The 26,979-nt window shown below is 32.6% G+C and overlaps 1 protein-coding gene across 1 annotated transcript; it reads right to left on the bottom strand.

The window, feature by feature from the left end:
- Positions 1–4,828: 4,828 nt before the first annotated feature.
- Positions 4,829–8,271, bottom strand: LOC139876892 (uncharacterized). The gene is made up of 3 exons (XM_071864295.1): positions 7,893–8,271; positions 5,377–5,606; positions 4,829–5,305 (listed from the first exon to the last, which is right to left on the bottom strand). Exons 1-3 carry the CDS (start codon positions 8,257–8,259, stop codon positions 5,027–5,029), a joined length of 876 nt encoding a protein of 291 aa, XP_071720396.1. The 5' UTR covers positions 8,260–8,271; the 3' UTR covers positions 4,829–5,026.
- Between the last annotated feature and the right edge of the window lie 18,708 nt (positions 8,272–26,979).

Here is a 26,979-nt window from a genome sequence, read left to right as displayed (position 1 = left end):
TCGATTTCAGTTTCTAATTACAGAATTCAAATGCCTTCAACATTAAAATTAACTAACTCGACACCATGAACCTTTTTACCCTTTCTCGGTTAACCTTTAACCGACTCAGTCAATTATGTCCATTCAATAAACATGTTTATATAAATTTAGAGTTAAGCCACGAATCGCCAAGGTTTTTTTTGTTTATATTTTTTTTTCGAGTCACCAACATCTTCTTGTCTTGGTACCAATCCTAATTCAACACTGAACAAGTACAAACTAATTGAATATTTGTGTCTCAATTTTCAAGATTTGAGTTGTGATAAAGGATATAATTGACAACTCGAAGTTGTAGATTATTACTTTCCTGCAAGAGATCCGGCGTGAAAAGTCTTACTAAATTTTTACCATCCGATTTTTTTTTTTTTATTATATGTGACCACATGTCGAACAAGAAAAAAAAAAATTCATACCTGGAAAGTTTCATTAGTTGGATGTATAGTCAATTTAAGTAATTTTTGTGTTCTTTGGAATTTTGATTTTCCCCTTCTGGTGGTATCAATCGACATGCCTTATTTTCTTATCAAGAAAATAGATATTTTCCAAGAATATTAGTCATATCAGTTTAAATTTCTGATTTTTTTTCTTCACTTAGAGCGATCTGTCTACCCGACTTCTTCTATTCAGAGTGATTTGTGTATCTACCCAATAATACTATTGTGCCGTACCATTATGGAAGTAGATTCTGACAAAATGTGAACTTTCACGGGAATAAAAAGAAAAAAATTTACTTCCTTCCTTTTGGTTATATGTGTGGTAATGTTTATTTTGGTGTATCAATTTTGAAGTTTATATGTGTGGTAATATTTAATTTGGTTTCTCCAAAAATTATAAGGTGAAGATGTGAATAGCTCATTTGATTTTGTAAAATTGACATATGAATCATGAAAGATTTTTAATATATGTTAATATGTGTATCCATGAATAATCATCATTCATCATAAAGAGTTTTTTTGCTCCGTTGATTCCTGCATTATACCCTATTTTGCTAACAGAGTCCCTTGATTTCTAATTTGACTTTTCTAGTCCTTTGTATTTCCGAATTTGGCAATCTGCATCACCCCGTCAAATTTATGTTAAATAAGTTCGTTAAGTTTCGACATGTGCAATGCATGTGAAGGTAAATATGTCTTTTTACCATTTTTACTTACTAAAAATGAGGGATCACCGGCGCAAATTTTTTTTATAATTATATATTTTTAATTTATAAATTTATAATATATTTATGTTATATATTTACATTGAAATTCTTATAATATAAATTATATTTAGTTTTATTTTAATTTAAATTATTATTATTATTATTATTATTATTATTATTATTATTATTATTATTATTATTATTATTATTATTATTATTATTATTATATACCTACATACTAAAAGTCGTGGCGGACTCCGTCGTTTCGGTTATATCGGATTGTCGTTTTAAGTTTGCGTTTACATACTAAAAGTCGTGGCGGACTCCGTCGTTTCGGTTATATCGGATTGTCGTTTTAAGTTTGCGTTCACACTACAACCGGTCCCTCAACTTTGGCTTAATTTACACAACGGCCCCTCGAGTTTACACTTTTTTCAGAGGTAGAAAGCGTAAATATATAATTTTATTAAAATAAAAGAAACTAATTCCACCCGAATTTTTAACGGGTCCTATCTTCTCGCTCGGTGCGAGTTAAATTTTTCCGACACCACCGTTCAACTTGAAAAAATCTGACGAACACAACGGGACTAATTACTAAATATTTCGGGCTATATTTCATGTCGCTCGGTGCGAGTTAAATTTTTCCGAAATCATCGTTCAACTAGAAAAAATCTAACGAACACAACAGGACTAACAACGCGCGAAACAGACATCGTTAAAAAAACACTAAATATTTCGGGCCATATTTCATACATATACATACACGTATAACAAACAACTCAACCTATTAGATATATTACGTACCAAACAACATATATCCAAATTCGACCGCGCATTCAACCGTAGCAACGCGCGGTCGAATTTTTTTCTAGTTATTATTATTATTTAATATTTAATTTTATTATATCTACTTTGTAAATTATAAATTGAAAACAAGATGAGGAAGTCATCTTCTTCCCTCTTACGTTCTCCGCCGGCGTCTCCTACACGGCTACACCATCTCCGTTCTCAACCGCAACTCTGTCATCAGACTCGTCAAAATTACTACTGTTGATAATGTCATCATCGTCATCTTCTAACTTTCTCCGCCGCTTCGCATCGTCGTCGAAGAACGGGTCGGGTTTTCCGATTTAAACCGCTTGTTAGTTCATGTTCTTCATCATCTTGTTTGTTCATCATCACCATCATCCTCATCGAATCACCATCGACAGATCTGAAGTTCGTTTGAATCTTAAATCAGGAAGCAAACAATTTATTTTCAAGTGGTCGTTCCTCATCATTATCTTATGTTCTAGGTAAGAAATTAGGTGTTAAACATCAAATTCATCGCACATCTAGCGTCCTAATCATCAAACACACTTTCGCCAAGGCTTCATATCATCCTTATATTCATCAAATTATCACAATTTGATTTTGTTGTGTCAAAAGCTTGGAAAATGTGGTTGAACTTGTTCTTCTGATTTTATCAATTTAATGGTGATTTTAGGCTAAAGTTAAGTTGTTTTGAATTCTTTAAAGGTTATAGAATCGTTTAGATTAGTAAGTTCGCTTAGACTTAGGGTTTAATTTCAAGATTCAAATCGATTTTTTGGGTTTTGGTTCATGTGTTCATCGATGTTCAAGCTTCTGGGATTTAACAAAAAGCTTCAATAATATCGCATTAGATCCAAAACTTAAAAGTAACGTGATGTGTTTGTGTCACCAGTTTGTTAATAGTTCATGATACTTTAGTTTTTTGGTGTTGAGGATTTTGAACAAACTACAAGTATTTATTTTTGGATTTTGAGAGTGCAGGTGGTCTGTTCATTTTAAGGTGAAGAACACCAAGTGCCATTTTGTATTTCAGTTATTTGTGTCAACGCGTTAATTTGCCTCTATAATTTCAATTCTGTAATACTTCGTAATTCTTTGTAAACATATCATAATATTATCTGAGATGTTCAAGATCTATAATCTATAATCATAATCATATTATAAAAAAGTAAAAAAGAAAATTAGATGGAAATAAAAAAAAAAAAGAAAAAAAAAGAAAAGGAAATGGATGTGGAGGCTAAAAAGTCGAATTTAACCTCACATGCAAGGCACATGTCAAGAGTTAACGAACTTTTTTAACGAAATTTTGACGGAATGATGCTGATTGCCAAATTAGAAAAAACAAAGGATTCGAAATGCCAACTTAGAAAGCGAATGACGCTGTTAGCGAAATTGGGTATAATAGAGGAAACGGAGAAAAAAGTTCATCATAAAGGTATAAAGTGTGTTTACATAATAGTACATGTTATTCACACTCAAATTACGAAGCAACTATTTGATTTACATTTTATATATGGTGGTTACCTGATACGTCGTCAGAAGTTTTACAACAGTCAAACCAGAGAAGATGAAAATTCAATTTATTACAGGTTTAAATTAATTATAAGGGAACACTCGCACGTCAACTGTCAACACCCGAAGCGAGAATCTTACCAACAGAACAAACGCCCAATATTCTATGTTCAATATTTTTATATATAAATTTAACAAACTCAAATAGTTGGTTGTTTGATCATATTACCAAGTCAGAGGATGTATTCAAGCATTGACTTTTCATATTAATGTTACAAAGTTCCGTAGAATCAGTCAAAGTTTGAAGACCCAGTGTGTAAGCCTTGAAATAGTACTCACTATTAGTTTAACAACTTTCTATTTTTTTTTTTATTTTTTATTTATTTTTATTTTTTTAAAGGCAAGGCGCCAAGGCCCCAGAGGTTGGAACAAAATTCTAATTTACCGGTATGAATTTGTTTATATTTTTATAGAAGTTATGTCTATAGTCTTTAGAGGGGTGTTTGAGATCCTACTTGAAAACAAATTTATGTGTTGAAATTACGGGAGTCAAGTTTCTATCTTAACTCGTTGGGTGTCAAAAATAATACAAGAATATATCATGTCACATAATTTAATTTGACAAACCATTACAGAGATCGTTTATTTCCTATCAAATACAAAAGTCTAAAGATCTCCGACTATAGTTGTATTTTAAAATATAAAAAAAAATCCGATATCACAGGCTAAAAAGAAACCAAAATGTATAATCGGACGTCTATGCGTATGAGCTTCACCCGGTTTTACCACACGCAGTACCCGTATGGATTCGTCGTGGGGGTTTCCTCCTGAGGCGCAGTAGACTGTTAATGGTTCGTCCAACGAAATGATCGTGTGAGTGGGTTCTGACATCTTGTTTGGAGCCCCCGTCACTGACTCCTAACCGCCGTTAAAAAGGTATAATCAAGGTTGCAAAAAATCGCTATTCGAGGAGTGATTGATCGAGACTTTGGAGGGAATAAATGAGGACTAATTAGATGTTGACTAAGTTTTGCTTTCACTGATTTTGACCGATCAATCCCTAATTTTGACCAAATAATCCTGAGTAATCTACGATTTATGGTGACCGAGTAATCAGATATTGATATTGACTTATTGATCAGATGTTAGACCAATTAATCTAACAAACGAGTAATCCCTGTTGATCAAGGGTTACCGACTATTGATCGATTTATAATTACTCTCTGAAAATAGAGTAATCTATGACTCGTTGAGAAATTTCGAAGTTTACAACACTGAATTTTAATATAATAAGAAGCTTTTATGGTTGAATTCCATGTTTAACAACAATTTAATCCCATATTGGTATATTTAATATTTAAGTAAAGTTACTACCAACAAGCTTTACTAATAATCTCATATTTGTATAACTGAAATGAATATTTAAGTAAAGTTACTACCAACAAAGTAAAGTTACTAACAATCTCAAAACTCACACCTTTAAATGTGCTTCAACTATACGTTAGTATTGCACTCTTAGAACTAAAGTGAAGAGAAAATTGGGACACCGGGTAATGTAGCACCTGCATCGACAATGAATGCATTGCCGCTTATGTATACAGACGAATCATGAATTAAATATCTGGCTAATCTGGTCAAGGCTGGATCACCTGTACCGTATGTTCTTAAAGGAACGGTTCTTTGAGCCACATTGTTTAGCCACTCTTTTTCCATTAAACCTTCCGTGATCTCAGACCTAAAAAGTCCTGGACTGATAGAGTTCACCCTGATCTTGTATACACCTAATTCCATAGCCATTACCTGTTTGAATCATTTAAACCATTAGATCCTAAAGATATTCCCTTACTTCTAAATAACAAGTTCAACGTTACCTTTGTTAATGTGACAACACCGGCCTTTGAAGCAGAATACGCTAAACCTCCAGGTAGTTGACCACGATCAAGACCGGCAATAGATGAGATATTGATGATAGATCCTCCCTGCTTTGAGTCACGCATACATATAGAAATATACTTTGTCACCAACCATGTTCCGGTTAAGTTTGTCCTCATGGTACAATCCCACTCTTCTTCGGATAAGTCCAATGGAGTATGGACATTACCTATAACTCATAATTCAAAAAATTTTAGTATCAAGTTAGTGGCAGGGCCATGATTTTAACTTTGGGGCCCTCGAACTTTATCATGATATACAACAACAACAACTGAATAATGAATACTAGAGTAAGTGAATATAAGTAGGGATGATAATGGATCGGATATGGATCGGGTGAGGTCGTATCCATATCCATATCCATTTATTTTTTTTTACTTTTCATCCATCTATATCCATATCCGTCGGGTGAAGCGGGTTAATGGATAATTATCCATATCCGTTTAAATTTATTTTATTTTTAACAATTATAAGCGTTGGTTCACTATATACGATCAAAAGTAATATTTTTAATAGTTTATGCGATCGAAAGCCACATTTTACTAATCTATATAACAAATATTCAATAGATAACCTATTAAACGTGTAAAGATATCGACATGTAAGTTGCTTACTTTTAGTTACATGAAATCACATTTGAACCACCAAAGTACGATAAATAAATTTGATTATTTAAACAAAACAAAATATAAGAAAAAAGTTATATTTTTAAAGAAAGATGAATATGAATATAATTAATGAAATATCACTACATAAATGATACTAATTTGAGTGATAAATTTATATATTTAGTTATTTCGGGTGAAAGCGGGTTCATCCATGGATGAAATTTTTTCATCCACATCCATAACCATATCCATTTAAATCGTCCATATCCACAAATAATCGGGTGGATCAGATGGATATCCACTGGATTGGGTATCTATTGTCATCCCTAAATATAAGGCTATTATATATTTAGTTGGGTATAAAGTAAATATATCATTGGTTCATATAATTATAAAAAATTAAGAACATTTGAAAATGAGCTTTTAACTTATTTTTTAACCAACGATGTATTGGTTCAACACCTAATTTGAATGTGTAACAACCATCTATTCTTCATCCTCTAAATAATATTATGAATGTGAAACATTATCGTGAATTGTTTAATTACATAAAAACATGACCCTTCAACTACTTATCATTACGGGCCATGGGCCATGACTGCACAATACATTGGGCCGGTTAGGGGATAAATGAGCGGCCAACCCATGAGGTCGCGTATTAAATAATGGCCCAAATCCATCACTTCTAGTTATGCCACTAGAAAAAGCAAAAATGATTGAAAAGTAAGGTAGTGACCGTTTAATTAAAAAATATAGTAATAAATTAATTAATAATGAATTTATTTTAGAATCTCGCATGGATCAACCTAGTCCACCACACATTTTTGCAAACAAGAGGCTCACAAGAGCTGAATCTCAAGATTACCGATTACAAATTACCAATTATCATCATTACCATTATCAATACAAATACCAATACCTACCATACCAATTAAAATAAAGTTACATTTCAACTATTCAAACACTAGAATAGTAGAATGTGAAAGAAATGTACCTAATAATACCATACTATCGTTAAGAAGCAGAAAATGTAAAAACGTGATCCATGTTAATTTATCTTACTTTTTATCTTCAAGAATGTCAATGATGTGCATGTTAATTGTTAATAGGAGGCATCTTTGTCCCAACTATCCTAAAATCACGAGTTTAAGCTTGCATATTTTATAATCACAATTGTTAAGTGAATTAAGTGCATCTATGCATATGCTCAATGCATAATGCCTACCATATGTACTGATCATTTGATAATATAAATTTTTGCTCTTGCTTTTCAAAAAAAAAAAAAAAAAAAAAAAAAAAAAAAAAAAAAGTGCATCTAATACTACTATATAGGCAGTCAACTAGAAGTTGGACTGATTTATGTGTTTGGTAACTAATACCAGGCCCTGTCTCCGTGAAAAAATCACGTTAACTCTCGCCAACTTTCTAACGAGGATTGGGATTTGGGAGTATCTAGCAGAGCAAGTCCCCAGCCACTACCTTGACAGTCCTTAACGACATTGAGATGGGACCCACTGTTTTTTTTTATTTGTACTTTGTGTTGTATACATTGTACATATTATATTTTATTGAGATATCTGTTGAATTATTTGGTGAAAGATACGAAGACCGCTGATGTTGAGAAGAAAAGTTATGTTAAGATATGAAGTGGTATAAAGATTGATAGTTGGAGTTGACAGTTTTAACTGAAGTTACTAGCTAGAGCTGAGCTGAAAGTTATATTTCGTATTTATAAGCGTTTAGAAAAGTTGGTGAAACTTTATATTAAAAATGACAAAATTTATTATAGCTAGTAACACCATTAATGAAGAAAGTTGGAGTAATAATAATACGAGTAGTAAAATTACCTCTTACACCAGCATTATTAATCAAACCATCAATACCACCAAATGCCTGCCACGCCTTTTTCACTGATACTTCAATGGTGGGACCATCAGCACTAACATCAAGCTCAATTGCCACCGCTCGTAAATTCTTGTTGCTGACATCATCATCATCATCATTTTCATTTCTTCCCATAAGATTTATCTCCTCACACAAAGATTGGAGCCGATCAATCCTGCGTGCGGCCGCAACAATTCTGCATCCGGCTTTCGCCAAGTCTATGCAGAAGTCGCGGCCGAGCCCGGATGATGCTCCGGTGACCATCACAACTTTCCCGTTTAAATCATGCCATGGCTCCAGTTTTGATGATAACTTTTGATAATTAGACATAATTAATGATAATGATAATGATAATGATAATGATAATGATAATGATAATGATAATGATGGTAGTTAGAATACAAAGGAACTGAAGAGAAAATTGGGTGTGGTTTAGTATTTGATTAAGGGAGTTATGGATTTTTTTGTGTAGAAATAGAAAGGAAAAAGAGAATAAATTAAAAGAAGAGTGTTTGAGTTTGGACCGATCCACTTGGAAAAGTGAGTCAGAAGAACCGCCTTTGATTTTACATGTAACAACCATGACCTAAATGACCCGGTTAGGTCAACCTAATATAGTACCGAGTAATTTCTTTTTTTTTTAAACGGCATTTAAGAGCTACCAAGGAGATTCAACGTCGCTCAACTCACGCCGAACTAAAATGTTGACATCCGACAGCAATTTAACGTCAAGTCAGATTCATCGACGTCGACATCCCTAACATCAGATTGCTAAAACGGTGAAAAAATGTCAGACTCCGAGTGATATGAGAGTCGAACACCTGACATCCCTTATGGGAAGTCATGTCACCACTAGGGATGACAACTAACATCTGATCCGATGGATATCTATTCGAACCAATCCGCTTAAAGTGGATATAGATGATCTAAATGGATGAAAATTGTATATGGATATAAATATAAATGTTTATTGAATCATATATGGATGACAATTTGTAATTCATGGACCAATTAGTTTCACCCGAAATACTTAAATATATAATTCAACATATAATATAAAATTAATGAATATAAATATATCATTATAATTACTCTCAGTTATATATATATATATATATATATATATATATATATATATATATATAAAAGTTCAATTGAGAACCATCAAAAAGTAGAGAACTGCAGGAACCAAATCATAGAAGGGCAAATATGTAAAATTACTTCTAATCAATAGAATTCGGTTTTCTTTAATATGTTTGAAATAAATAATTGCAGTTACATTCAAACTATTAAAACAACACATTAAATCTCTGTATATTCTCATGATCAATTAGTTATATTGCTTTCTACGCATTTATCCCGAATCGTTGTTTCAAGCATGTCTGTTAACAGAAGTTGAAAAATTATCAAATACGCTTAGTATCTAATGGTGTATCCTATCGTATACACGCATAAAAGACGTAATGGTTGCATAAAAATAGCATCAGGAAGGCTGGAAACAACAGTTTTGTGGAGTTGTCCGTCCAGCGTTCTCCGCTATACAGGCTGCTCCGTCGTGCGTAAGCCCTGAAGGCCGCCTAGCGCGTAAGCGCTGGCCGGAGAACGCCACCTTCAGCATAAATTTCGGATCACGAATAACAGAACGTATCATCATCTGACACGTGTCCCCGAGCAATCTGGTGGATCTGACACTATAAATAGACCCCTTGGGTCGTCATTTTACACAGTTCAGACATTCTGTCAAACTTGAGAGCTGAGACTTCACTTCTCTCTCTCTCTACTTTCTCTCACTAGAAGTCATCCGGCTAGCACTTTTACGCTCTGCGGACGACAGATTGATTAAGCCACCCACAAGTTTCTACACTTGTGAACCGGGTCTGCAGGGATTATTTTCCAAGGGTAAACATCAATCGGCAACACTCCGCCCTCCTAAAGCTAGATAACTTCTAGTATCGTATTGACACACTAAGCCTTACCTCATAAGGAAATAGGTGTTAACAGTATCAAAGGTATAATGGAGATCATTGTAGTTCATTAATTTTTTTTATTTGAACGCATCATAAATTTACTTCGCAAAATATAATATAGAAGATGAGTTATTTGAGTTCACATTATGCACTTGTTGTTCGTAACACATCAGGACAATCAGTAATCAACCAAATCTCAACATCAACATCTGAAAATTATATTTCTTTCTCTGCAGCATTCGGCGAACTCGGGGTGGTGTTTGTGAATTCAATCATCATCGGTACCGTGAAACCAATCATCGGGAATACAGAGACCGAGTCCGTCATCTTTCGAAAATGGATTGCTAAGATGTGCACCAAGTTTCACTCGTGTATAATAAATACTAAATATGTGTTGTTGATAAGATGTCATCAATTGAAATTATCTTTTTCTTTTTTATTTACACCTATGAAGAATACAACAATGTCAACCACGGGCGGAGCCAATGTGGTGCAACCGGGGTCACACGCCCCCGGTGCTTAAAATCTGTTTATATGTTTTCATGTGTGAGTTTATTATAATTAAAACTGGATTCAGCGATAGTCACAGTTAATAATAACTTGAAACATTAATGGATGAAATGGTGGTTGCAGTTTAATGAGGAGAAGAAAGAAGTAATGGCTCCACTTATATTTAAGAATATGTCATTTGTTTCAATTTTAATATCCAGTTTTAACCTTAAGCTTTATAAAATATCAATTTAACTCCCTTGAAAGATATGAAAATTCAGCTTATTATTAACATTAACATACAAATATATAAAACGTAAAAAATATGTTTATATACACAAGTATGTATAAAACTGTTAAATACATATAAAATTTTAAAAATATAATATGAGAAAAATATAAAATATGAGTTTAAACTATTTTGTTATTTATTGATATTGATATTGATATAGTTTAAAAGCTTTTACTAGTGTTTGAAGGATCTTTTTTATTACTACGAACGAAAACTTTTTATATAAAAGTTACGCCCCCGGTAAAATAAAATTCTGGAACCGCCACTAATGTCAACCAAAACGTTCACTCATAATTTTTGATTGTCATTCAAGTTGTTTACATGTTCACAATCTTCCATTTTTTATGTTACTTGTTCATTTTATTAAAAAGGTAATGGAGATAGTTGTATATGTTCATAATTATTTATGTTAACATGTTCAATTGTTTAGTTTCTGGACAATATTGTTATACGGAATGCATTTTATATCAATTAAGTTAACAAATGTTCATATTTGTGCATTAACATTTACCAAACACCTACTATTAAGATAGAATGTACACATGTTCACTCATAATTATTTTTTATTTTCATTCAAACTGTTTACATGTTCACAATCTTCCATTTTTATGTTAACTTGTTCATTTTATTCAAAGGTAATGGAGATAGTCGTCTGTTCATATTTATTTATGTTTAACATGTTCACTTGTTCAGTTTGTGAACAATATTGTTACGTAGAGTTTATTTTTAGTATCAATTAAGTTAACAAATGTTCATATATGCACATTTCTATTATTTAACGACAAAAGAATGTGCACATTCTTTTGAGTAAATGAACAAATGTTCATCCGTCCACATTCCTATTAATTAGTTGGCAAGTTTGAGTAAATGAACAAATGTTCATCCGTCCACATTCCTATTAATTTGTTAACAAGTACTATGATATATATTTCATATATATTTCATATATATCTCGACAAGCGTACAGTAATATAGGTTTTTTACTAAAATTTATACGTAGTACTATTTACAAAATTAAATTAGATTGAACTTTTTATAATGTATAATAAATAAAAAAAGACTCTACTTCGTCAGATATAATATGAGAAATTTGGGTAAGGCTTTAATGAAATTCAAAAGTGCAAAGAATTAGGAGTGGGATTTGAATATATCCATGATTGTCGATCTAGTGACGGTTTTATGAAACAAACAGTTGATTTGAAATATAATCATAAAGCCCGTAATACCCTTCAGTTGTAAACTCAATTATATTATGTTATGTTTTTATTAATTACAAAACTGCCTAATAACTCACAACCGTTGATCACCATAATTTAAGGGTTAAAAATGGTTCTTGCAGTTCTTTACATTTATTTGGTTCTCGTTTGAACCTTCCTATATATATATATATATATATATATATATATATATATATATATATATATATATATATATATATATATATATATATATATATAATTTCCAGCAGCTAGAGAAAATATGTTATATACGTTACGATTTATTTTTAAGTAATTCCATAATTTTCTAACAATCTACGCCCTTTTAATAGTTTAAGTTGAAAAAAAATATAACGAGTAGTTATCAAATAACCCGAATAGTTTATCGGATATGAAATGGATGAATAAATTAAAATTAAATGAATATTGATATAAACGAAACTTTGGTTAAAGATATGAATGTGAATGTGGCGTAATCTTATACATATCTCATCAATTATCATTCCTAGTCACCACCAATATTATTCATTAAGGTCAAAGATATTTTTCTTCATGATCTAGATCCAATACAACTAATTATTTTATTAAAGGCGAAAAATGATTACTATATCAAGAGTTTTTTTCTCTAAAAGAGAAAAAACAAACAAGCCGTGAGCCGAGACGCTAACAACCACGAACCGAACATAACAAATTACCACATTAACTATTAGACAAAAACCATGAATAGTACCAAGAGATTTTCGTCTTTTCACTTTTTTTTTCCACCTTTCTTTTATTTTCCAAAAAAACCCCCACACTTTTTTCAAAAAATAATATCGACCCTCCAAACAGGGGGGTAAAGTGTCAAATACCTATTTTCATAAAAAAATCTTAAATAAACTCCACCCAAATATTCAAAGGGTCATATCTTTTCGCTCGCAACGATTTAAATTTTTTCGGCACCATCGTTAAGCTCGAAATAATTTTAGGAACACAATGTCACTAACTATGCGCAAAACAGACGCTTTTTAAAAAACGCTAAATATCTGAGGTACTTTTCATAAACGTTGATTTTGCGTTAAATTTTTAAAAGTCGACAATTCCATAGCGAAACGCGGAGATGCACATGTATTGTTAATTTAAAATAACATTTAAAACTTTCACGGAATATGCCTTTTAGTTCGTCTCGAGTTGCGCTTCAACGACATCATCGTTAGCCACGAAATAATTTTACAAACTAAACGCAATAAAATACATTGAAAAACAAACCTCCGGCGCGAAGCGAGGGTTCGTAAACTAGTTGAAACTAAAAGGTAACAACAACAACAAATACGGCACAATATATATATGCATTAATGAGTTATATTATACAAATATAAATGTATAGTTATGGTGATTTATCAAAAATCATGTTGAAATATCACCACTCACCATTTATGATTCATCACTTTTATGTCTTGAGAATTAATGACATTTAGAATAAGATACATATTATTTTTGAAATTATATTCTTTTAGTTCCTATTTAAATGGGTTTTAATGTTGCGTGATTGAAAATAATTTGAAGCATAACGCGGCGTGATGAAGGACAAAAAATAGTGGTGTTGTTGAAACCTTCACGAAATGCATCACGAGTTTGATAGATACATAGAGCAATCAGATTTAAGATATAATTTCATGTAAAAAAAAATTTCCCCCTGTGTTATGGATGTAAAACAAAAAGTATTTTTAAAAAGTTAGAGATGAAACTGAAAAGTTAACAAAAAGTAAACGTGATAATCATTTTTCTTAAACTGTATGCTTTTTATGAGGAACAATAGATATAAGATGGAAAGAGTATTATTTAATATATTATTATAATATTATTTGGTGTATCTTATATAATATATACCACAAATAATACGAGTTTAAATACATATTTACTTATTATTTTTGTTACTATTATTAATCTTATCATTATGATTATAAACATTAATATTAAAATTCATCTTTTATAAAAAAAATTTAAATAACTTTCGTACACAATCCCTAATACAAATTGAAATGATACTAAATGCGATGACCCTTATGTAAACACAAATTAATGTGCTAATAATAATAATAATAATAATATTATAATGTATGTTGCATAGGTTTGTATTCAAATCGTTTAAGATGTTCATGTACATCAATCTGGCATGGATGATTGTATCGGTTTGCAACGGCACTCAAATTGGTCTCAATAGATGTACGGGCGGTGTCCGTCACAACTCGAGAGACAATCTCTCCCACATGTTAAAGTAGTAGATCGAGAATCTCTGGATTTCAACTAAAACCAATGATTGTTTTATTTCTATATCCGATGTGGAATGAGGGTGTTACAAACTCCCCACTTATATTCCTGACTTCCTGGTTAGGTCGAAACCTAATCAAAATACCCATGATCGATACCCCAAGAAATGTACGAGCATTGTGCCCATTATACCTCATGAGGATACCCCAGGAGATGCATGAGCCGAGTGTCCACCGAACCCCGAGAGGCTGTGGCTGTGATACCAACTGAAAGGACCCTCAAATCGATCTGAAGAGATGCACAAGTCGTGTCCATCACAATCTGAGAAATAATCACCTCTCACAGTGTAAAGTAGTGGACTAACCAGGTATCTCCAGGTTTCAACTAAAACTCAGGGAGGGAAATATTAGTTTGGCACTATTATGCTTATAAAGGACCAATGATTTCTTTCTCCATCCGATGTAGGATGCGGGTGTTACACGGGTTGTAGTCAATGATGGTTCTTCAAGCAGGACTAGTTATGGGGAGTGATATGTATGGAGATAAAGATGGAATGGTCCAAGAAAATTTTATCGTTCTGATACCCTGTAAACTATTATTTTCCTGTGAATCATATATGTGTATATAACAACTCAATATATAGGACATGAGGTGGACTTTCATGAGCCAAGAATACATTGGAACATTCGGGCTAATACTATACTAACATTCATATCCATATACAATGCATACATATACATATGCTAACACTGTACACAATTTTTTAAGACAATGCCCCAAACATAGTTAGTGGGGATTGAATCTTGGTCTTCTTTGGAGATTCTCAAACATCCAACCTCTTAGTCACTCATGGAGTTCGTACATAATTGATTTTTATCCATACCCAATCAAATATCCTTTATGATACTGTATTGTACAACACTTCAAAACATGTATGATTTCATATAAATAAAAATTGATTGTATATGGATCATTAGTTCATCTCCCATTAGATATTTGACTGATTCTACACTTGCAAACAAATTTTACAAAAAAAATTACAAGGTGACATGACATCAGTTACCTCTATGATGGAGTAAGTATTGAAAGTTTGATGCTATCTCGGGACAAGTTCAAAAGAGATCCATTATTTATTCGGCGCTTTATGGATCTTCTAATTTGCAACGCGTGGACTCAAAGACTCAATTGGGTGGCACTTCAAATGCTCATATTGGTTCTTTCCTCGATTTGGTAGTCGACCGTTCCCCTATAGTTGGTAAACTTATTGGGTCTTACTCGTTTTGATCGCCTAATGGTATTCATATGTGTCACGAACGGGTAAATCGCTTAGGAAGAATAAGGTCGATGGAAAGGTTGTCAAACCAGGATCGAGGAGATGATTGGTTTCTGAATCGAGGTGTATTTTTTGTTAGCCTATCGTTGTTTTGTTTCTTCGTGGCAGTTATATTCTGGTATGTTTGTATAGTGTAGGTGATTTTCGGTTCTTTTGTAGTATAGGGTTAAAGTTTTATTTGCTTTATTTCTTGTTGCTCATTTTGGCTTAGAGGTTTTGCTGCCTATTTTTGTGGATGTGCCTCTTTGTTCCGGTTTGGCTTGGTTTAGTTGTTTTGGTTTATTTTGTGTTTGTTTGTCGCAAGGCCTGTCGGGTTTTTCTTGTATCTTTTATAGGTCCTTTCATTATTATGATGAAAGTTTCTTGGTAAGATATGTTTTTTTTTTCTCGCAAAAAGGCAAAAAAATATTGACACCAATCAATTACTTTAATTTTTCATGTTTGTAATGCTCTCTCCTCACCACCTCACCGATTCACGTTTTTTTAAATGATTTTCGTAAAATTCGTTCATAATCAAAGTATTTATCTGGATATTTGTGTCCTTACAAAGTTATATTTACGCAAAAAAGTTAGAGATGAGATTACGTACATTCATCTAAAAAGGTATTGGTACTTGAAACTGTATAATATGGTGTGTTGTGATTTGTTTTTGTGAAAGTTAATGATATTGTATATTTTAGATTTATATGTATATATTTTTTTTTTCATTTATAGAATAAGATAGTTAAATTATCCTAACCCCTTATACTAAATTTGGGTAGCTTTAGGTGACTTTTTGCTTGCCTGTGTTATTTTTGGTAGCTATGCCAACAAACGTTTGGTAGGTATAAATGTATAATCCATTATTACTATATTATATTTATATCTTTCTCTACCCCTTACAAAGCATGTGGCATACTGCCACATGTCACCCATCCATTGATATTCTCTCTTCTATAACACATGTCATTATATTACTGGTCAAAAAAATCAAACTATTCACGCTCCTCCATGTGACACGTGGCATTTAACCACACAAAACCCATGTTTTTACTTCATTTCTGTAAAATCATACAAAAAAAACAAAAAAAAAAAAAACGGATCAGCTTCTCTCTCCAGAGCCCAACCACCTCCAATTCGTTTTGATCGCCGATTATGTCTTTACTCCGCCGAATTAGCCGGCGCCACCAGCACCATTAAATCCGTAACGGTTTCCTGAACGCGAATGTACCAATTTCATCTACATAGACGATTGGTGCTGCCCACCGAAAGGTGTAAACCCTAGCGGTGTCCGTCGTGTCCGTCTCAAGCGAAGGTACCAATTTCATCTACATCGACGATTTTTCGGTTGAATTTTTCCGGTGAATGTTTTCCGGTTGAAGATATAGGGTACAATCGATTGCGTATCAATGATTTGCACAATCATATCGAAGGCGGCCATCTGTTCTCGATTGATTTCAGTTTATCGATGAACGGTAAGTATTAATGATTCAAAACATTTGATTCATAAAAATCTAACTATTTTCTGGTTTGTATTTATCTATTCTCGATTATGATGTCAGTTTATCGATGAACGGTAAGTATTAATGATTCAAAACATTTGATTTAATAAAAACCTAACTATTTTCTTATTTGTATTTACTTTTATCATAACACCAATTAATTTGCAGGTACCAATAAATTTGCAGGTCAATTATATCTAACAAAGAGGTCAATTGCTATCATCATCTAAGTCTCATTCAGCAGTAGAAAACAATTGATTGCGCATCTTTCAGATTCAAGGTATATTATCTATTATAAACTTCAATTCATAATAATCTAAGTTTCAGATTTAGATTACTTTTATAAAATTTAAAAATTATAATTTCAAAACTGACTTATCAGTTCGTTAACCTCTTTTTTTTTGTGAATTTGTTTCTTTGACTGTATTGGTTTTTTATGATCTGCAAATAGAATTATTATTTCTACAATATTAGTTGTGAAGCTCCCTCTATTAGATGTTAACTATTCAGCTGGTAAATGGTACTCCGTAATATTTTAGTAGTACATTTGAAACTGATATCGAATCGTTGATGACTGATGTCTCGAAAGAAACTTTGACGTGTCTTTGATTCTATACAACTTCACATCCTCTAATGTTGCTTTGGTAAAGTTACTTCAAGGAATAGGTGTTAATCTTTGCTATTGTTTGTTTAAACCATGACAATATTGTGTGTTTATACTAAAGCAAGTATAAGTGTTTAGTTGTCAGTAACATATATATTTACTGAATTGGAACTGAATCACACAAGTTGTCTTCCTGTTGGATGAGTATTTGTCTTTTCTGAATATAAAACTAAGAATGCATATGTAATTGTGTGTTCAATTTTAATGCATCTAAAGTCTAAACCAACAACATTTACATGGCTATCATTAATCAATCTCATATAATGATATTTATTCTGCCGCATATTTTCTGAGTGGCTTAATTTCAACAAGTAGTTTGGCTCTTTTTTTTATATAGGTGATTCATTTTCATACTCAGTGTTTAATAAGTACTAACTAACTTATGAATTCGATACATGCCAACTAACTATTTGTACTTATTGGACTGAAACCAACTTCCATATCAATACATTTGAACCCGAAATCACACTATTTCGTTCGAGCTTTGTAAAAATGTCTGTTTAATTTGAATAAAAAAGGACTGATCCCAAAATTATTACGGAGTAAATTTTTACTGTCATTTCGACTAAACCATTCTTTCTAAATTACATGTATTTTATAGACTATTTGAGAAGTTGAGATGCATGGTTATGATCAACCAATAGAAACCTTGGCACCTACACTCACTCAGACAAACACGAATCCACGAAGTTGGTTTAACGGGAGCAAGCACATATGCATTGATGAGGTTTGCCCGACCATGGTCACTGTTTTTATTATTAATGATTTTCTTCCATCCTAATACTGCTCTGTTAGTGTTAATAACTGCTTTGGTATCATAACATGGTGGAACTTATCTATTCATATTCACCATAAATAAATTTAATTCTCCCGGACGATGATTGTTCCTATATAGCATGCACAAAATGTACGAAAAGGCCAACCGCTTAAGTCGAGAGCTATGACCTGGCTCTGGATGTAGATTCTCTCTTGGCTCGTGCATATAATTACATATCATGTGGTTGGAAAGAAAAGGTTTATCTTGAAATGTCCCGTTCTTATTGATTAAAAACGTTCCATATTAATTGATTTCGTTGCGAGGTTTTGACCTCTATATGAGACGTTTTTCAAAGACTGCGTTCATTTTTAAAACAAACCATAACCTTTATTTCATAAATAAAGGTTTAAAAAGCTTTACGTAGATTATCAAATAATGATAATCTAAAATATCCTGCTTACACACGACCATTACATAATGGTTTACAATACAAATATGTTACATCGAAATCAGTTTCTTGAATGCAGTTTTTACACAATATCATACAAACATGGACTCCAAATCTTGTCCTTATTTTAGTATGCAACAGCGGAAGCTCTTAGTATTCACCTGAGAATAAACATGCTTTAAACGTCAACAAAAATGTTGGTGAGTTATAGGTTTAACCTATATATATCAAATCGTAACAATAGACCACAAGATTTCATATTTCAATACACATCCCATACATAGAGATAAAAATCATTCATATGGTGAACAACTGGTAACCGACATTAACAAGATGCATATATAAGAATATCCCCATCATTCCGGGACACCCTTCGGATATGATATAAATTTCGAAGTACTAAAGCATCCGGTACTTTGGATGGGGCTTGTTGGGCCCAATAGATCTATCTTTAGGATTCGCGTCAATTAGGGTGTCTGTTCTCCAATTATTAGATTACCAGACTTAATAAAAAGGGGCATATTCGATTTCGATAATTCAACCATAGAATGTAGTTTCACGTACTTGTGTCTATTTTGTAAATCATTTATAAAACCTGCATGTATTCTCATCCCAAAAATATTAGATTTTAAAAGTGGGACTATAACTCACTTTCACAGATTTTTACTTCGTCGGGAAGTAAGACTTGGCCACTGGTTGATTCACGAACCTATAACAATATATACATATATATCAAAGTATGTTCAAAATATATTTACAACACTTTTAATATATTTTGATGTTTTAAGTTTATTAAGTCAGCTGTCCTCGTTAGTAACCTACAACTAGTTGTCCACAGTTAGATGTACAGAAATAAATCGATAAATATTATCTTGAATCAATCCACGACCCAGTGTATACGTATCTCAGTATTGATCACAACTCAAACTATATATATTTTGGAATCAACCTCAACCCTGTATAGCTAACTCCAACATTCACATATAGAGTGTCTATGGTTGTTCCGAAATATATATAGATGTGTCGACATGATAGGTCGAAACATTGTATACGTGTCTATGGTATCTCAAGATTACATAATATACAATACAAGTTGATTAAGTTATGGTTGGAATAGATTTGTTACCAATTTTCACGTAGCTAAAATGAGAAAAATTATCCAATCTTGTTTTACCCATAACTTATTTATTTTAAATCCGTTTTGAGTGAATCAAATTGCTATGGTTTCATATTGAACTCTATTTTATGAATCTAAACAGAAAAAGTATAGGTTTATAGTCGAAAAAATAAGTTACAAGTCGTTTTTGTAAAGGTAGTCATTTCAGTCGAAAGAACGACGTCTAGATGACCATTTTAGAAAATATACTTCCACTTTGAGTTTAACCATAATTTTTAGATATAGTTTCATGTTCATAATAAAAATTATTTTCCCAGAATAACAACTTTTAAATCAAAGTTTATCATAGTTTTTAATTAACTAACCCAAAACAGCCCGCGGTGTTACTACGACGGCGTAAATCCGATTTTACGGTGTTTTTCGTGTTTCCAGGTTTTAAATCATTAAGTTAGCATATCATATAGATATAGAACATGTGTTTAGTTGATTTTAAAAGTCAAGTTAGAAGGATTAACTTTTATTTGCGAACAAGTTTAGAATTAACTAAACTATGTTCTAGTGATTACAAGTTTAAACATTCGAATAAGATAGCTTTATATGTATGAATCGAATGATGTTATGAACATCATTACTACCTCAAGTTCCTTGGATAAACCTACTGGAAATGAGAAAAATAGATCTAGCTTCAAAGGATCATTGGATGGCTTGAAAGTTCTTGAAGCAGAATCATGACACGAAAACAATTTCAAGTAAGATTTTCACTCGAAATAAGATTGTTATAGTTATAGAAATTGAATTAAAGTTTGAATATGATTATTACATTGTATTAGAAAGATAACCTACTGTAAGTAACAAAGGTTTCTTGATCTTGGATGATTACTTGGAATGGATTTAGAAAACTTGGAAGTAAACTTGCAATCTTGGAAGTATTCTTGATTTTATGAAACTAGAACTTTTGGAATTTATGAAGAACACTTAGAACTTGAAGATAGAACTTGAGAGAGATCAATTAGATGAAGAAAATTGAAGAATGAAAGTGTTTGTAGGTGTTTTTGGTCGTTGGTGTATGGATTAGATATAAAGGATATGTAATTTTGTTTTCATGTAAATAAGTCATGAATGATTACTCATATTTTTGTAATTTTATGAGATATTTCATGCTAGTTGCCAAATGATGGTTCCCACATGTGTTAGGTGACTCACATGGGCTGCTAAGAGCTGATCATTGGAGTGTATATACCAATAGTACATACATCTAAAAGCTGTGTATTGTACGAGTACGAATACGGGTGCATACGAGTAGAATTGTTGATGAAACTGAACGAGGATGTAATTGTAAGCATTTTTGTTAAGTAGAAGTATTTTGATAAGTTTCTTGAAGTCTTTAAAAAGTGTATGAATACATATTAAAACACTACATGTATATACATTTTAACTGAGTCGTTAAGTCATCGTTAGTCGTTACATGTAAATGTTGTTTTAAAACCTTTAGGTTAACGATCTTGTTGAATGTTGTTAACCCATTGTTTATTATAACAAATGAAATGTTAAATTGTTATATTATTATGATATTATGATATATAATATATCTTAGTATGATATATATACAGTTAAATGTCGTTACAACGATAATCGTTACATATATGTCTCGTTTCGAAATCATTAAGTTAGTAGTCTTATTTTTACATATGTATTTCATTGTTAATACACTTAATAATATATTTACTTATCATTTAACATAATTAACCAAGTGTATCAATATCTTAATATGATTCATATGTACCTAGTAAGACGTTGTTATAACGATAATCGTTATATATATCGTTTTCGAGTTTCTTAAATTAATAGTCTCATCTTTATGTATATAACTCATTGTTAAAATACCTAATGAGATACATACTTATAATAAAATCATGTTAACTATATATATAACCATATATATGTCATCGTATAGTTTTTACAAGTTTTAACGTTTGTGAATCACCGGTCAACTTGGGTGGTCAATTGTCTATATGAAACCTATTTCAATTAATCAAGTCTTAACAAGTTTGATTGCTTAACATGTTGGAAACACTTAATCATGTAAATAACAATTTTATTTAATATATATATAAACAAGGAAAAGTTCGGGTCACTACAGTACCTACCCGTTAAATAAATTTCGTCCCGAAATTTTAAGCAGTTGGAGGTGTTGACGTATCTTCTGGAAATAAATGCGGGTATTTCTTCTTCATCTGATCTTCACACTCCCAGGTGAACTCGGGTCCTCTACGAGCATTCCATCGAACCTTAACAATTGGTATCTTGTTTTGTTTAAGTCTCTTAACCTCACGATCCATTATTTCGACGGGTTCTTCAATGAATTGAAGTTTTTCATTGATTTGGATTTCGTCCAACGGAATAGTGAGATCTTCTTTAGCAAAACATTTCTTCAAATTTGAGACGTGAAAAGTGTTATGTACAGCCGCGAGTTGTTGAGGTAGCTCCAGTTGGTAAGCTACTGGTCCGACACGATCTATAATCTTGAATGGTCCAATGTACCTTGGATTTAGTTTCCCCCGTTTACCAAATCGAACAACGCCTTTCCAAGGTGAAACCTTAAGCATGACCATTTCTCCAATTTCAAACTCTATATCTTTTCTTTTACTGTCCGCGTAGCTCTTTTGTCGACTCTAGGCAGTTTTCAATCTTTGTTGAATTTGGATGATTTTCTTGGTAGTTTCTTGTATTATCTCCGGACCCGTAATCTGTCTATCCCCCACTTCACTCCAACAAATCGGAGACCTGCACTTTCTACCATAAAGTGCTTCAAACGGCGCCATCTCAATGCTTGAATGGTAGCTGTTGTTGTAGAAAAATTCTGCTAACGGTAGATGTCGATCCCAACTGTTTCCGAAATCAATAACACAAGCTCGTAGCATGTCTTCAAGCGTTTATATCGTCCTTTCGCTCTGCCCATCAGTTTGTGGATGATAGGCAGTACTTATGTCTAGACGAGTTCCCAATGCTTGCTGTAATGTCTGCCATAATCTTGAAATAAATCTGCCATCCCTATCAGAGATAATAGAGATTGGTATTCCATGTCTGGAGACGACTTCCTTCAAATACAGTCGTGCTAACTTCTCCATCTTGTCATCTTCTCTTATTGACAGGAAGTGTGCTGACTTGGTGAGACGATCAACTATTACCCAAATAGTATCATAACCACTTGCAGTCCTTGGCAATTTAGTAATGAAATCCATGGTAATGTTTTCCCATTTCCATTCCTGGATTTCAGGTTGTTGTAGTAGACCTGATAGTTTCTGATGTTCAGCTTTGACCTTAGAACACGTCAAACATTCTCCTACATATTTAGCAATATCAGCTTTCATACCTGGCCACAAAAAATGTTTCTTAAGATCCTTGTACATCTTTCCCGTTCCAGGATGTATTGAGTATCTGGTTTTATGAGCTTCTCTAAATACCATTTCTCTCATATCTCCAAATTTTGGTACCCAAATTCTTTCAGCCCTTTACCGGGTTCCGTCTTCCCGAATATTAAGATGCTTCTCCGATCCTTTGGGTGTTTCATCCTTTAAATTTCCCTCTTTTAAAACTCTTTGTTGCGCCTCCTTTATTTGAGTAGTAAGGTTAGTGTGAATTATTATATTCATAGATTTTACTCGAATGGGTTCTCTGTCCTTTCTGCTCAAGGCGTCGGCTACCACATTTGCTTTCCCCGGGTGGTAACGAATCTCAAAGTCGTAATCATTCAATAATTCAATCCACCTACGCTGCCTCATATTCAGTTGTTTCTGATTAAATATGTGTTGAAGACTTTTGTGGTCGGTATATATAATACTTTTGACCCCATATAAGTAGTGCCTCTAAGTCTTTAATGCAAAAACAACCGCGCCTAATTCCAAATCATGCGTCGTATAATATGGAAAAGTTCGGGTCACTACATATCTCAGGTATGGTCTCAAAATTTTTAAATTTTAGTACATGATTTCCTTATGTAGTGTACCACTGATAGAGAAACAGATTGTGGCCCAGTATTGGATGAGCAGCCCAATCGTCCAGTGGCCTGAAAAGTCTACAAAAGAATATTACGTGGTATGCAGGAGTAAGATATATAGTTGCGGTTGTCAGTAGTGGGGAGTTATCCAGAAAAATTGCAGTTATTGTATTTCGGCAGTTGCTTGGGCAGAGAATTTTTGTGTTCGAAAACAAAGAAAATAAACAACTCTGGTTAGATCTTGGAGCCATGGAAGTTACGGTATTTTCTTATATCGAACCCCTACTACTTCAGTTTTAGCTCTGTTTCTTTAATTCGTTAGATGTTTGGTTTGGTTTTGCGAGTTATTTATTGTTTTTGAAAACTGAATCATACCCCTCTGATAGATCATTCTTTTTATCAATTGCTTTATTTTTTATATGTAAGTTTCTAATCGTCTGTTATTTTTTTTAGTGTTTTGGGCTTGACGCTCTCTTTAGTGCTTTTTGCTTCTCACTCTCTGAAACATGCACATGTTATAAATCAGTTAGAGTGGGTCGAACAGGGCTTATTCCATGGTCAAATAAAATGATTGATGGCTTTTTCCAACCCCTGATAGAGGTAAAGAGGTGATCGGGTCTGTCTAATACAAACTTTTGATGTTTTTGTTAATTCAGGGATTTATTTTTTAATTAGTTGAACTGTAGGCCTTCTTGGTGATCGGGTCATGTCTTATATATTTTGGTCGTTCAGTAAGTGATTATGTGACCATCTGTTAGTTATCTTTGTGTTAGCCTTACTTTTAATATATATATCATTACTCTTTTCCTTTTGGTATGATCGAAATTTTGGAGTGCACTTATTGGTTGATTGTAACATATGCAATATCAAATCAAAATGATGGCAATTCATTTGGGTTATGAAAGAAACATGACCACATCAGGTGCTTCTTCTTTTGTTTTTTTATTCTTTTTGTTCACCTTTTTGTATTGAAGGCATCGTTATTATTGAGAATACTTTAGGGACCTAAAATTTGGTTTATATAATAAACAGACCCAAAATTTGTTTATATCATGATTTGTTTACTGTGGCTGATAGACGAGTTCCTCCTTCTACGTTATTTTTTCTGATTATTCACATATTTGCATTAAATGACGAAAATTGATAGATACCCAGTTAGTAAAGGTTACATAGTGGGCGGGTTTGCTATAGGTATTTTCAATTATTTGCACGAAACAAGCTAATATTTAGGTCAATGGTTCAATAAGTCATTATCTTTTGGTCATGGTTTTTCTTATCCGAGTTTCTATTGTAATAGTTTGACTTTTTAAGTCAAAGTCTCAAGGCAAAATTGATGGATTATAACTGGTGGGGTTGCAAGTAGAAGCTGGAAATTTTTTGGTTGATCCTAATTGGTATGAGTTATTGTCAAAAGAAGTTATAGATCAAGATAATTCTGTATGTTTTTCCGCGTATCTGCCTATCTGGTCATTTGTTTTTCCGTGAATTGATGGATTTTGATTTTTAAATACAATACACTTAAACCGACCCATTTCGTACGTTATAAGCAAACCTTACCCGTTATTCAGAAATATCAATGTTTATTTGTTAATAAAACTTAAGAGGTTTCACACTACTCCTACTTATTTTATATGATATACCTCATCCTTCACCAGAATTTCTTAATCAATGATTTATTATTATTATTGTATAGGATGACATGTGTGACATTGGAGTTTTAGTGGTTGAGCTGCACAAAAGCAGAGTGCAAATTCTTTGCCACATCACAGGTACAAATTCGTTAACTTTTGTGATGCAAATTAAGATACATATCACCTGAGTTTATTCCATTTATATATGGTGGGCTTAGCATGGAAGGTGAACAAGAATTCAACACCACTAATTGCATCGTAAAAGATATCATCAAGCCTTCTTACGAACATACAATCGAGGTTCCACTTCCAGCTTCTGAGGTATTGATTTATTAGATAATCCTTTTGTCTTTTTTATTTCGTATATTACTTTCGAATAATGGATGGTGGAAGATGTGTGCGTAGGTAACAGGTCAATTGGGTTGGGTTGACCCATTTGAGCATATTCCATCTTTTTTGTGACATAAACTGAAATAAGATTTTCAGTATACATGCATCAAGTTAAAGAAACCTGCTTATTCATAAAATCAATAGCCTAATCTCTATACATCTGCTAATGTTGATTATTACCTTTTTTAAAATATTACAAACTTTAACTACATGTTTATTTTTTATTTAAGCAGCCTACATCGATGGCAAATTACGTCAGGCATCCTTCGTTCGTTAATGTTTAACACAATATATTTCTGTTGTCAATTTGTTTACTTTATTTCAACAATTACCATTATAATAAATTTACACATATATCTTTTGTTGTTAGCGTCTTCCTAAAGAACTGATCAAACTTCTTGGACTACGTAGTGGAAAAAGAGTGTCATGTTACAATTTAGCGAAGCGCAAATACAAATGCAGGCTGAAACATGAAGAGTCGAAGAAAAAGCCAAACCTTTCAGTGACGTACGGATTCAACCGTTTCCGGAAAGAAAATCGTCTTAAACCTGACATAAAGTGGTTTTTCACCTACGACTTTAAGAAATGTGCGTTCTATCTTTATTAATGTTTACAACAATCCTTATAACAACTTGAATGCATTGGTTCAATGAAAAACATTGTTTGTTTTAATATCAAGTGTGATGTTTTATAACGATGTTGTTTCGTTGTTTTTGATAAGTTCGTTAACATTTTATATTTAGTCTTATTAGGGCCCGCCGTGCAACGCACAAGCTCTTAAAGGCTAGTGGAGTATATATATATATATATATATAGTAATCTCTACCCCTTACAAACCATGTGGCTTATTGCCACATGTCGTCCATCCAATCAATCAATCTCCAACCAGCCAATTGTCATATTCTTATTGGTCACCTTAGTAACACCTGTCCCATCCCAAAGAACTGACACGTGTCCGAATAAAAAAGAAAAAAAAATAATCGCTAATAGGGAAAAAAAACACATTCTACTGCCGCA

The sequence above is a fragment of the Rutidosis leptorrhynchoides genome, chromosome 1, assembly GCF_046630445.1.
Source record: "Rutidosis leptorrhynchoides isolate AG116_Rl617_1_P2 chromosome 1, CSIRO_AGI_Rlap_v1, whole genome shotgun sequence".
Classification (NCBI taxonomy): Eukaryota; Viridiplantae; Streptophyta; class Magnoliopsida; order Asterales; family Asteraceae; genus Rutidosis; species Rutidosis leptorrhynchoides.
Note: the sequence above shows the minus strand (reverse complement) of the source record. Positions and strands in the feature narration are given on the sequence as shown.

Coding starts and splice junctions, on each gene's coding strand:
- LOC139876892 (XM_071864295.1), bottom strand. CDS start 8,259: ATGTCTAATTATCAAAAGTTATCATCAAAACTGGAGCCATGGCATGAT. Junction 5,607..7,892: donor TAATAATGCTGGTGTAAGAG/GTAATTTTACTA, acceptor TATGAGTTATAG/GTAATGTCCATACTCCATTG. Junction 5,306..5,376: donor GTGTTGTCACATTAACAAAG/GTAACGTTGAAC, acceptor TGATTCAAACAG/GTAATGGCTATGGAATTAGG.